Genomic DNA, 13244 nt, shown 5'->3' on the forward strand with positions numbered 1-13244 from the left:
GGAAGAGCCAATGGTGTTCTTGAAGAGATACAGAATTTCCCTTCAGTGACTATATGTATTTCTGATTTCTCAACTGCTCAAAGAAAAGAAGACAAAAAAAACCTCTCCAGGATTAGTAGTTGCAAAACTTGCTATAAGAACTCTTTATAATAGCATGATTTTTAAAAATACCTAACTCAGCTGCTCATGCTAAACAGCCTATGCACAAATTATTGAACACTAGTTTAAATTCTCCATAGTTTAGCTAATTTAAGATGCCTGTTCATTGTAGTATCTATAGAATGAAACATGACATATACATATTCTTCCTGATTTACAGAAACTTCTATAAGAACTTAAAGCTTATCTGACCTTTTAGGAATGATGAGGCAGCCTAACTGCAGGTGCTAAGTGTCACGGATGTTTGGCTTCCAGCTGCTGGCCCAGGGTAGTGCAGGTCTCAGGTGGCACAGGTTCTGCAAGACCAGATCTTTCCAGGTGTTCCTGAAGCACCCAGGATGTTGTAAACTACATATTTATCAGCACTTGAACTGCAGTGTCTTCTCAACTCTGAATGCCCAGTGCCCAGCAATACATGGGGCACAAACAATGCCATGGTAGCTTCTAGGCAGTTCTCATGAACCTTTTACTATTAGCATGATTTTGCCTGTTGCTTACAAGTGAAAGAGATTTCTCAAGAACATAAGTAACAGGCTTTAAAAGTGGGCAGGGTAAAACCATGTTGTATTCCAGAGGTATATATAAAGTAACACTGGCAGTTGTAAAATGGGAAACAAAACAGGCATTTTTTGCTGTAAAAGGGGAAACCAAACATCAGCATGAGACTCTAGATGCTGAAGCCCTGACGCCCATGTTTGCCACAGACATTCTCTGTGCTGAACATGTCCCTTACCTCTCAGGAGCTGCTTGCCTCAAGCTTGTAATTTTGTCTCCTCTGGTGGAATACAGGGCTTATTGGCTTTGTCTCATCAGCTGGTTAAGCTAATCACACAGGTTTTGGTCTAGCGCAGGCATACACCATACCAAGTCAGAGGGTATGTCATTGGCCCAGAGACGGCCACAGGGTGAAACCAGCAGCTGGTGAAACTGCAGCTATGTCAGGAAATGGCTCAATCTTCAGTGTCAAAGAAATCCATGGCTCTGAGAGGTCATCCCACACAAGCGGACACTCTGCCGTGACCTTCAGTCAGGCTACGCTTTGTGTCAGCCACACCGAACAATGAGCAGAAATGGCACAACTGTGCTTGCACGCTTGCCAGGATTTCCTGTCAGCCAGCAGTCATTGCTTACTTAACCATGTATTAAAACAACTGCCTTTTACCACTTTTTCCTTAATACTGACACAAATTATCCAGATGTATCCATATTCAGAGTAAAACAGATTAACTGGTTGCACATGATCTTTTCCTACTTAATCTCCCACAGAAGAGAGATTAAAGAAAAATTATTTATGAAAAGTATGTTACATCCAAATTTAATTTCATTAATATGCTGTTAATAAAATGGTGCTATTAGAGACTGTGCTATAGTAAAAATAATATTTGTAATAAGAATTATTCAAGCAGATAAGATCAGTGGGGAAAGAAAAAGAAAAAATTCCTAGCATACAGGCTTTGGAAAGGCTTATCCCTTTTGTCCACAAAACCTGACCCCATTAGTTGGTCTGATAAAAGTAATTCTTCCTACTTTTTCCTTGGTTGCCTCTTTGATACCCTTCAACTGCTGGGGCAACAACATTATTGCAAATTACTATAAAATTATGCAATTTATACTTTTTCTTTCATAGCATTTTAGAATCTACTCAGTATACTTGTTTAAGTGGTGAATGCAGTTTAAAAGGAGGAAAATACTAATTCACATTTTTAAGTATCTTCTAACATAGAAAAGACACTGTAAGTGTGAAAATCTGTAGGGAACGGTAGATGGCTGAGAATGGAAGGAATGATCATGCCACATTTAAGCGTGTATGATCTGTTGTGATAGAAAAAGGTTAGAGAGCAACAAATTCTCGGTTTCTTTCAGTAACAAACGAAGGCCAGCTAGGTTAGTAAGTTTCTGGGGGGAAAGCATTAACCCATTAGGATTAGCCCAGAGCAGCCTCTGGTGGCCTAAGAAAAAATGATAATATTTATATCTAAGGATAGAAATACATTTTTTAAAAGGATGTATGTACATATTTAGCTATTTTATTCAATCCTCCATTCAACACATTAAAAACCAGATGCTTTTCAAATGATCTGTCAATATGCTTGTTAAATTCTGAACAGTAAGAGTATTAAAATTCATATGCATTCATTAGCACATTATATAAAAGTAAAACGCTTGTGTTTAATCATTCCATAAAAGTAATATAGTCAATGCTGATTAACAAAAAGTTTTTTCCCTGGTTTGCCTTGCTAAAATTGAAATAAAATTTACAAGAATGTTACAGAATTGATGACATTTTCTGTCTTCGCTTGTGAATTCAGTTGGCAGATGTTTTGAAGAACAAAAAAATCTGTCTTATTACAAAACATATTAAGCAGGTTTTCCTGCCATAATGTTTGACATGATGTTTATTACCCACACCAAATATGTTCCTTTAACAAGCCATAATGTATGCCAGAAAGTACATTATTTCATAGCTAAGGAAACTTCCAGCATGAAACACAAAGTACCTTGATCTTTTCAAGAGCACTATGCTTAATGCATTACAACTGCCATAGTAATTTTTATTTATACTCATTTTGTACAAAAACACAGTGCAGTTTGATATTTTGTATTTCAAGACTCAGCTTTTACATATTCTTAAATACCCCAGCTATTTTTTTTTTTTACTATGAAAATAAAGGAAATACTTAAACATAATTACCAAGGAGGAGTTCTAATTCTCCAGTTCTTGGAAAATCTAGCTGCACAAGCGGGAACATCAACAAGACAGCCTTAATTTGTTCACATGGCATTTCCTCATTAGATCACAACAGATCTTAGCGACCCTATGAGAACATAACTGAGGATATTTATTCCTCCTGCTTAACAGCCTGAAACAATTTCTCCAGCATATTTGACAGAAACATATTTTTCCTTCAATGCTAGATGAAGTTAAAGCCTTCCTGTGACGAAATTTATTGTCTAGTCAAGATATACTTTTCCCTGCTTGGCAAAGTTGACATAAGGCCTGCTCAGGTTTTTCAAAACTCTTTGATGAGATCATTACAAATCATATACCATCCTTAAATATCTCTGTGTTGATATTGTAACAGCATGTTTTAAGAGCTGAGTCAAATGTATGCTATACTACACAGTAAGATTGTATCTGAAGTGCCCTTTGAGATCACCCCAAACCAGCACCAACAGTAGCCTGCGGAGGCAAGTCCCTGGGTGGAGGCAGAGAGCAATCCTCTGGACTCAGGCATGGGAGACAACAAAATTGCAAATATGGCATTGCACCTCTTGCAACCACCTACAGACTTAGCAGCTCTGACCAATAGAGTAAATGGAACCCTACTGATGGTGCAGTTTTGCTTCAGAAATTGATTAGCAAGGAAATTGCACTGATTTGTCCTGCAATACACTAAAGCAGGTATGTTTTTCATTCTGTTTCAAAAAACTATCTGTACTGGAGTCTACTAAGGAAAAAAACCCCAAATAATAATTTCAGAATACAATACCAAGCTCATCAGAAAACCCAATTTCAATTAATTGGCCTGAGGAAGGAGACCACCAACCAAACTTTCAATAAAACATATACTACTTCTTTCCTTGATTTGAAGAAAATCAAATAAAGCAGACATCAACAGTCATATTTAAGGCATGGAGCTGTGCAGAAAATAAAATGGGAAGGAACAATGTATTTTACATTTTGGGAGGGTCAAGCCTCCTGAAACCAAATTTCATGCCCCATCAGCCAAGAGTCATGAGTCAGTAGAATTGCTAAAAAGGTTCACTTTCAGCAAGGGAACACTGAACCTGCATGCTGAATACACTGCTTTTCAGACAATATAGTAGCACTGTCCACTGGATTCTCATGGACCTTAAGTTAAGACTGGTTCCCCCCCTAAAGAAGGAGGGTTTGGCTAGTGGGCAGAATAGCTTCTTACAAAAAAGCTGCAAACAGAAAACACAGTGACTTGGTGGTGACTCTGAATATATATATATGCATTCCTTTTGTTTCCCACACCTACATATTTTTCAAGATAGTAAATATTTATGGAATTAGTGACAATCTTGTATTCAAGTTACTAACCCTTTTAACTAGCCAGCACAGTTATATTTCTTCTACAAAAATTGTTAATGCTAAAAAAAAAAAAAATTAACAGGGGCATATTAAAATTTAGAATGATTCTAACATGTATCTTGCTGGGTTTTTCTGTTTCTCACTAGAATGACATACATTTTTATTGTTTTACCTTCACTCTGGAGTTTCTGATGTGTTTTACTGTTGAATGAAAATGCTAACTTTCATAATAAGGGGTTTGGAAATTGCATGACTCAGTCTGGAACGTATAATGCATAGTATGTATATGAAGCAGAATGTGCCAATGTGCAAATAATATTGTTTGTGCCCCCTGCAGTATTAGAAATCCTCGGGTAGCACTGTTATAATGATCCCATGCTGGTAGCATTACAAAGTGCAAAGGTTCACTGAGTCAGAAAAGGGCAAGGGACAGAGTTTCTTCATCATACCATTCTCAAATTATTCTAGCTTAAATATTTATTAATATATTAGCAAGTCGCCTCCTTTATCTGCCCTCAAAAGTTTAGCTCAAACACAATGGATGGCTGCAGATATAAAAACAATACATTACAGGGTAAATTTGCCACCACACAAGATGAACACTGGTATTTTCCACAATGCATTATTAATTTGGCAGGTGATAAAAAACTATGAGGCTTCAACTACTGCCCCCCAGTATAATACAAAATAATACAATAAATGCATACGTGACATGCGAAGCCAGTACGTTGCCTAAGCTTCATTACAAGGAACACCTCTGTTTATAAAATTGTTTTTAGAGAGTCTTTACTAAATAATTTCTTTCCTGATAACACCAGTGAATTCTTCTGCTTTATTTGAAGTTTCCCTTTGAAATTAGAAATTTTTTCTAACACTTCTAAAACATCATGATCAATAAATGACCAAAAATACCAATAGAATAAAGAGCCAGGAACTCCAGATAAACTCTTGAATGCCATCTCAGTAATGTATTTGTTTCCAACTAAGCATGCTCTTTATTAGCCAATATAGGCAGTAAACATATGTATGCATCGATAAAGAAGGGCAAACAAAACCAAAAGAAACTTACTCTAATATAGATTTGCGTAGTTTCTTTTTCTTTTTGTGGATTTCGATACTTTTCATAGAAGTCACGTCTCTTCTTAGTTTCCTTTTGGATTTTATCTTTTCTTTCTCTCTTTTCTGCAGGTTCATCTGAGATATCAGCAGACAGCTGTATTTGGGCTTTTGTCTTCTCAACTTCAATATAATTCTCATTGGGATTGAGAACTATTACTCCATAGCCTTCCTGTTTTAGAAGAGAGTCAAAAAACAAGAAGAAATGTGAAAAGGGAGATTTAATGCTTGAAAATGCTTTGCATTTACTTTAATGCCCTTTAAAACTTTTTTATTTATTTCAGCAACTTCACACAACATTTATATAAGGATTTTTAAGAATATTCTGTCATTAAAGGGATATCGATGTGTGAATATGTATGTGTGCATGTACTTATGCTCACACACATCTCTCAGTGTCTGAAAAGTTGCCTGGTTTACCTCTAAAATAATTTAATATGTTGTTTTATTCATAAGCGCTTTATATGACTTTTTCAGAAAACAATACAGGAACTAAAAGCAAAATGTTGCTTTAAGAACTCTACATAATAATGAATAAAAAGCTTTATAACCCAGCGAGTAAAAAACCTTTAAAATAAAAAAGATTGAGAGATTTTATATATAAAGACAGATATATTAAAGAAAGCATGTGAAAATTATTCGCCGTATTTTAAAATAGTAAAACCTTTTGTCTAGCTGATAATAAGCATACCATGCAGAGGCAAATAGCAGTAACAATGAATCAATACCAAAATTCATTCAGTGGTGTTGCTAACAAGTCAACTCTTTATGGTGGGCCTGACTTTTTAGTATATCTTTAAATCTGCTATAAAAGTTCACTGGGATTATATGGTATATTCAACAAATCCAAAGCAAATTTGTGACCTGCAGGATGCTTTTGAGAATATAGGGTACATTTCTGTGCCTCAGGAAATGAGCTGGTTGAAAAAATATGAATTTACGAGTAAGAAATAAGTCTTGAATAAATCAGCCAATTAAATTTTATGATTTTTAAATGATGGAAAAAATCACAAAAAATCATGGTATTTCTGGAAGATACAATTGCAAATGAAGGGAAAAAAGAAAAGCACGTGCATTTAACAGATGTGCCCCTAAAGTTAACATGGATTCCTTGTCAAAATCAAGCTATTCTTTAGAAGTAAATTTTAAAAAAGACTTACTTTTTGGAAAACATCTATATTAATTATCTAATGGAACAGCTTTATTCCAGCTCTTCACTTGGTGCTTCATTTTGCATTCGGTCCACGAATGAGGATCAAAAGATGTCCCCCATACTTTATTTGGGCTTGATATATTCTAATCTGTAGAGCCATTCACAAAATTTGTATTTCATTGTGGCCACTGTCAGGTAGACAGATTGTCACTCAGTGATTTTCTACAGCTGGACACACTTGACTAGTTATCAAAATCACATCTGAAGGGAGTTCCTACCCCTCATCCTTGTGCCCTTCTTCAGTGTCTGCCATAGCTTCTCCTCCCACCAAAAACCAAGTTAAAGGGCAAAGATGCACTCTGCTAAGCAGGGTGAAATAGATGCATTCAGAATATCTCTGGCATAAGCAACATAGTCAAAAAAGATCACAACCGTCCAAAGAGAAAATTGTCTCCTTGTTACATGCAGCACCATAAGGAGTCTCCTGTCACATGATTCCCCTGCCCTGCCTGCTATGAATTCAACAGGGATAAATGTCAACAAACAGGCAAAAAAATAAATAAGCAAGAGGGAAAGGGTTAAAGAAAACAGAAAGTGAAAGACAAATTTTGAAATTTATCCACACCATGCCTGGTCGTATTTATGCACAGTGCTGTACTATGAGCCCATGAATCTTACAGCTTGGAAAATCTCAAGGCCCAAACTTCATCATGGAGAAGAATGTGGCTTACAAACATTCCTAAATTGTATATCCCAGACGAAAGGATAGTTTTTGAGCCTGCTACTGCTAAAGTTTTTGCAGTACTTGGCAGGCTGGTAGTTTTGGGGCTCTTCATCTTCTTGACCTACCTATTTTGAGCAGAGATGTCCTTTGTATTGATTTGTTTTGTTTTCTACACAATGTGAAAAGCAAAATTCATGTGTTTATTACAGATCTAGAAGTGTTACAGGGATTTGAAACTCTGTGCGCTTCAACCTGATCACAAAACAGTCATACAAATCATCAAAGAAGTGGAATTTGTCTATGTTATTGATTATGTAACTTAAAATTACGTGACTCATTTGTCCCATTTTATGAGGACACAATGTCAATTTTTCACACAGACATCAACAGGTGAAATATGATTCTATTTTTAAATTCACTATTTTATAAATCAATTAAAGGATTTTTATAAAAAAATATATTTTAAGCACTGTAACATGACTCCCTTTATATTATTTTACAATTTCTCCCAGAGAGCAGGCTTTTCTTGTCAGTAGAATTAAAATAATTAAGTAATAACTGAACTTAAGATGTTTTTGCCCCCTCTATTATGGGAAAATCTAAGTCCTTCTCTTTGCAAAGTAATCTCTTTTTGGACTGCTTTGTTTACAGGACATGGTGTATCTCCCTTTCCCTTGTACTTCTGCATCCTAAATTTCAAGAAGAAAACAATGGCACTAGAAAGAAGGTTTGAGACTAACACATAAAAACAAAACAGTAACACATGGAGTAACACATGAAAAAACAAAATTACTGGTAAAATATACCAAATTACAGCCTCTCTCATTCAGCCTTTATCAGAGCATTTTCTACTGAAAATAAATACTCTGCTCTAAATAACATCAGTGTAAACAATATGGCTTTTAACTTCAATTAATTAGAAAAAAAAAAGTGGGTGTGGGTACACCGTTTAAGTTTAGTGCAATCAGAAAATGAAAAAAAGGTGGAGCTCTAATGCAGTGAATTTGAGAACCATGCAAGTCAATGCAAACCTCAGAATGCAAGACCACTAATATCTTAAAAAAGACCTTTAGCAAAACTTAATAAGAGACAAGATACAGTCTTTGGTGTAACTGTTAACATAGACAAAAATCACATTCATTAAAAAGCATCTTTTAAAATGAAAGCAAGCACTGTTCAAAAACACCTCTTCGTATGAAGGATTGTATTAATCTTTTTTCACCATCTACAGTATCTTTATGCTGGAAAGTATTAAATGCATTATTATTATGTATTACTTCGCTATTTGTTAATTTGGTCCTGGTGCAGCTATACTACACAAATCAATGTCACTAAAACCACCAATTTCAGCCATGATGACCTTACGTCATTACTAAAACACAGTGACCTACAACTTACTTAAATACCAATCATCTAAGAGGGTTTCTGAATCTTGCCACCCCCAGCGGAATTATGCGGTATGCAAACATTAGGTAGTAACAGTAGTTTTCAGCATAATAACAGTAGTTTTTAATGTAATAGTTTTCTCCAGTGTGACCAGTGTGCACGGACAGAGAAACCACACTCAGAAGTTTTTTCATGGTAAAAAGCTAAGCTTTAAGGACACTACTCCCCTTCCCCATCAATCTTCAGCCATCAGTGTACCTGTGATAAGACCTTATAATTATGGCAGACACTGACAAATGGAACTGTCAGTCCCTAATCTACAAAATTACAGTTTCTCTCTCAGACTAAAGCATCCAATTAACACCTCTTTCCCTCACGTGATAATGCTTCAAGGTAAATAAAATTTAATCTACACTAGCTCCTGTCATTCTCTAGGTTGCTGCTTCTGGAGGTTGAGGATTGTGATAATGAAAGGAAAAGAAGGCTTACTAAGTCAAGAGTTGTAGAGAATCATGAACTGCAGTTACAATACATATACTACTAAGACAGAACAATATAGAATGGCATTTTCCATTGTAATAAATGAGCCAGAAAGGGGGCAGTACTTTCCGCATCTTACTGGAAGTTCAATGGAGTAAGCTTAAAAAAAAAAACCACCTCAAAGTATTTGAGGTAAATTCCAAATCTTTTGCAGTTTCACATGCCTGGCACAGGAGTAATGAGCTGAAACCATTCAGATCAGCATATTAATCCACCAGCGTGGGACACCATATGTGACAAGATAGGTCAGAGCCAGAGAGGTATCTTTTAATCTATATAACTATCTTTTTGGGCTGTGAGCAAGGATCTGAAAGAGATCATTTTCCTACACTTGATCCACCTGAATTTTCATGTTCAGGTTTCTATTTGGATGGCTGACAGCAAGACCAGAATTAATTCCTTGGGGAGATGGAACTCAAGGGACTCCTCTCTTAAACTTGCCTGTGGGTAAAACAAAGCAGCGTCCATTCATCTTTCTGAAAGAAGTATGCTCTGCTCATTTCCCATCTTTACTGTGAGAAGGGCACATCTCTGTCACTATTGCAACACTGAAGGTGCAACAGCAGGATGAGGTCATGACAACCAATCAGAAGTCACTAGTGAAGCGTTAAAGTAAACATAGCTGCTGGAGATGCAGCTCAGCTTGAAAAATGCCCCCTCCATTATTTGAGCAATTTTCTCAAGACGTGACCTGTGACTGAAACGCCTGAAATGTCAGTTGATTCTGCTTTCTGTTTCCACCCAATGTACATTTTGGCAACTGCACCCTGCTAACACTGCCATATTTCCATCTCAGATGTACCTCAGCTGCCTGAATTCCAGCACTGTGTCCAAGTGCGTAAAAATGCCATGCTTCTGCCAAACACACTTTGTCCTATTAAGTTCCAAACTTAAAACAGCTGATCAGGTTGGGCAGGAAAAGAAAATGTACCACAGAAAGATGTTAGAGGACCACCTGTTGTCTATTATTTTTACATACCACTTACTCATAAATCATAACACAGGGTAATTAATCAAGCTGTCAAAGAGAAGGTCAAAGGTTATGTGGGCGAGTCAGAAGGTCATGCATGGGCTGATAGAGGTCAGGGTCACACTGCATTCCTCATTATCAAGTTGGGATGAGAGACGGGCCAAGCAAACAAAAGTGAAAGCAGATGGAGAACTGAGTGGATAAAAAAGAGGAGAAAAATTCACAAACAAAAAGACGTGGAAGAATGTGAGTTACCTTCAAACAAGGAGGACAACAGAGTAGAAATACACTGAGATGTTCTCAAACGACTTCACACAATACAAAGAAACTACAGTTTAATTATTTAAATACACTAACTATAAGTTTCCATCCAATTTTTTTTTTGCAAATATTAAGCAACGCCACAAAACGCGCATGGTAGTTTTGGTTCCATTTCACATCTGAAGCCAATATTTTCAAAGTGAATTAGACAAAAGGAACTTTCTACTGTGATTAATGCAGAAAGATATGTAAAATGGCTTCTAAATTCTTAAGTCTATTCCTGCTTACAGCTACAACCAACAGATGTTCAATAAAGAAGTTTTAACCTGCCTGAATGATGTATAAAGAACAGTACTTTCACGTACACAAATCTTTAAATACACAAAGCATCATAAAAGTCTTTCTAGATGACACAGCAGTTATAAAATATTCTATCATTACACTGATCTGAATTAGATGCAGAATACTGTACAAAATTAGCTGTCACCCTTTCCTCAAAATCTTTGTTAATCTCATTTTGAATGTTTGCAGCTTTATCAACACATGCATCAATGTCAGCTCCTTGGTTACTGAACCGCTGTACTTGGAAGAAGATATAATTAAAATGTTTTGGCACAGAAAAGGTGAAATTGTATCTTCTCCTGGTCCCTGAGGAATCTGTAAAACATGTAGGATATATTGACAAACACACACCCTTGTCTAGAGCCCTGACATCCCAGGTCGCCCAGCTGCTATTTATTTCAAAACATTCACCTTACTTATCCAAACTGCCACCTGCTGTGTAACTAATTTTTCATAGATATTGGAGCTATAGAAACTATAAACTCTTAATTTCCTTTCTGTTACTGCCTTCTAATTCATCACTGCATTATGTTCAATTCTATTTGCATGCAACTGTATTTATCTTATTTCATAATCTTTATGCTGGAAACTATTAAACATGCCATGATTATGTCTTTACTGTTTGTTAATTTGGTGCTAGTGCAGCTATACTATCAATGTTCAAGGCTACAAAAACCTACCAGAAAAGCTGTTATTGTATTTTGAGTTTACTGTTGAAAAGTTTTAAAAGGAATTAATGTTTTACATCTCTCTATAATTAGCAACCCTAATATGTCTATGTGTTAGATCTGCAACCCTGTTTTATGCTGTTTGTTCGCAAGGTCAAAACTGAATAAAAACATCCATGAATTAGAAGGATTTTTACATCCTCAGTTGTTTACTGTATTCTATATATGGAACTTCCATGCCTTTACAAGGATTAGTTTCACTAGGATTTGCAGCAGAAAATTATTTCTCATGGCAAGTGAGACACAACAAACTATGCTATAGCATTATTTTAGTTCTGTAAAAAAACAGATAGAACTATGTTCACATTCAACTACTACTTCAAACATTGTTTAATAAATATCAGACCCACCCCCCCTCCCTGATGTGAGGTTTGGGCTTTTTGTAGAAATCACTGGAGACTGAATGGAAGTGAATCCACCCCAGCCATGCAGGCAGGATACTGGGCTGCAAATAATCTGTATAAACTGCCCAGTCTATAAAAACAGATTCTGCTTTCCTTCACTAAGTGCAAACAGCTTTGGAGTCCATACAACCTGTGAAAGAATGAACCCAACAGTTTGCCCTCAAGATATCCTATAGGAGCCCCATCTGTAATTAAAGTCCGTACTCTAGAAGTTCATCCTCTCCCCTACTGCCTTAAAAAACTATTGTAAACTCTTCCAACAAAAATTTCAAATGCTTCAGCGAAATATAAGAAAGCAGCACTAAGATTTTAATGAAAATGTTATTTGCATTTAAATAGAACTTTCTGAAAACAACAAACCAGAAATAAAGTAAATAAAATAATTTTAATAAAGTCCACATGAATAACAAGTAATTGTTGGTTCTGATCAATTTATAAATAAGGAAACCAAGGAGAATATCAGTTACCTCCTGAAAGGTATGGTCAAATAAGTACAGATGCAAAGCTGGATTGCATGATTTTTTAAATGTTCTATGGTATTTCCAAATATCCCATTAGCTGACATTGAAAGTTCTCAACTGCAAATTCATTTTTCAATACTCTTTGCCTCCTCCCTGAAAATGCCACAGTATGTCTTGATTATTCTCATTAGCACTTCATGAAGAATATAATCCCAAATAGTTGTTAAGTGTGTATTTTCTATGTAACAGAACATGAAAAAGTAACAATTTATTCTACAATAAACCTTATTTCTTTGCTTCTGTAATAGTGTAAAATATTTGTAAACACCTTCTCTTTCTGAAATCCAGAGATTTCAATGGGCCCAGGGTTTTTTCTGATTTGTAAAATATTTAGGTTGAAGAAAGGCAACCAAAGATACTAAGATCTTATACTTTACTTTGTATTTCCAGATATTTATCTGTATTAAGCTACCCTGGGAAAAGATTAAACGCCAATCCCTTGGTAGGTCAGTATTTCAGTGTTCTAAATAAAAAACACATCATGCACATAAGTATTTTTTGTAAAATATAGAAGTCATCCAAAGTTTTGAAAGACAACTCCCATTTCACGTTTTGTGACCAGAAATCCTCTATCTCAGTGACAGGGAATCCAGCTGCTTTTAGCATGTGCATGTATTTAGTAATTCCCTGAGAAAACAGCCAAATGTAATCTAACAGTAAAGCTTCTGGCTTGTACCTATCTTCAACAAACAGGTGCAATTCAGTACATTGATGCTCCTTCCTTCCCACAGTGACCTTCACATGTCGGGAAGACCTTCTTATACTTCTGCTAAATAATTTAATTACTTATGAGTTATGGTTTCATTGTAACCTTTTAAATGACTAACTCATTAAAATTCAGAAATATGCAAAACATGATGTCACTGGGTCAAACAGCTGTGTT

At 35.8% G+C, this 13244-nt stretch overlaps 1 protein-coding gene across 2 annotated transcripts in view; it reads right to left on the reverse strand.

Annotated features, from left to right (window-relative positions):
- The window catches only part of FAM172A (family with sequence similarity 172 member A), a 278356-nt gene that overhangs the window by 129323 nt on the left and 135789 nt on the right, over positions 1-13244 (reverse strand). For both annotated transcript variants that reach the window (XM_040090728.1, XM_040090727.1), the window contains exon 7: positions 5286-5504. In XM_040090728.1, coding sequence (XP_039946662.1) covers positions 5286-5504 — 219 coding nt within the window. The remainder of the gene's footprint in view (positions 1-5285; positions 5505-13244) is intronic.

Source organism: Hirundo rustica, chromosome Z (assembly GCF_015227805.2).
Source record: "Hirundo rustica isolate bHirRus1 chromosome Z, bHirRus1.pri.v3, whole genome shotgun sequence".
Lineage (NCBI taxonomy): Eukaryota > Metazoa > Chordata > Aves > Passeriformes > Hirundinidae > Hirundo > Hirundo rustica.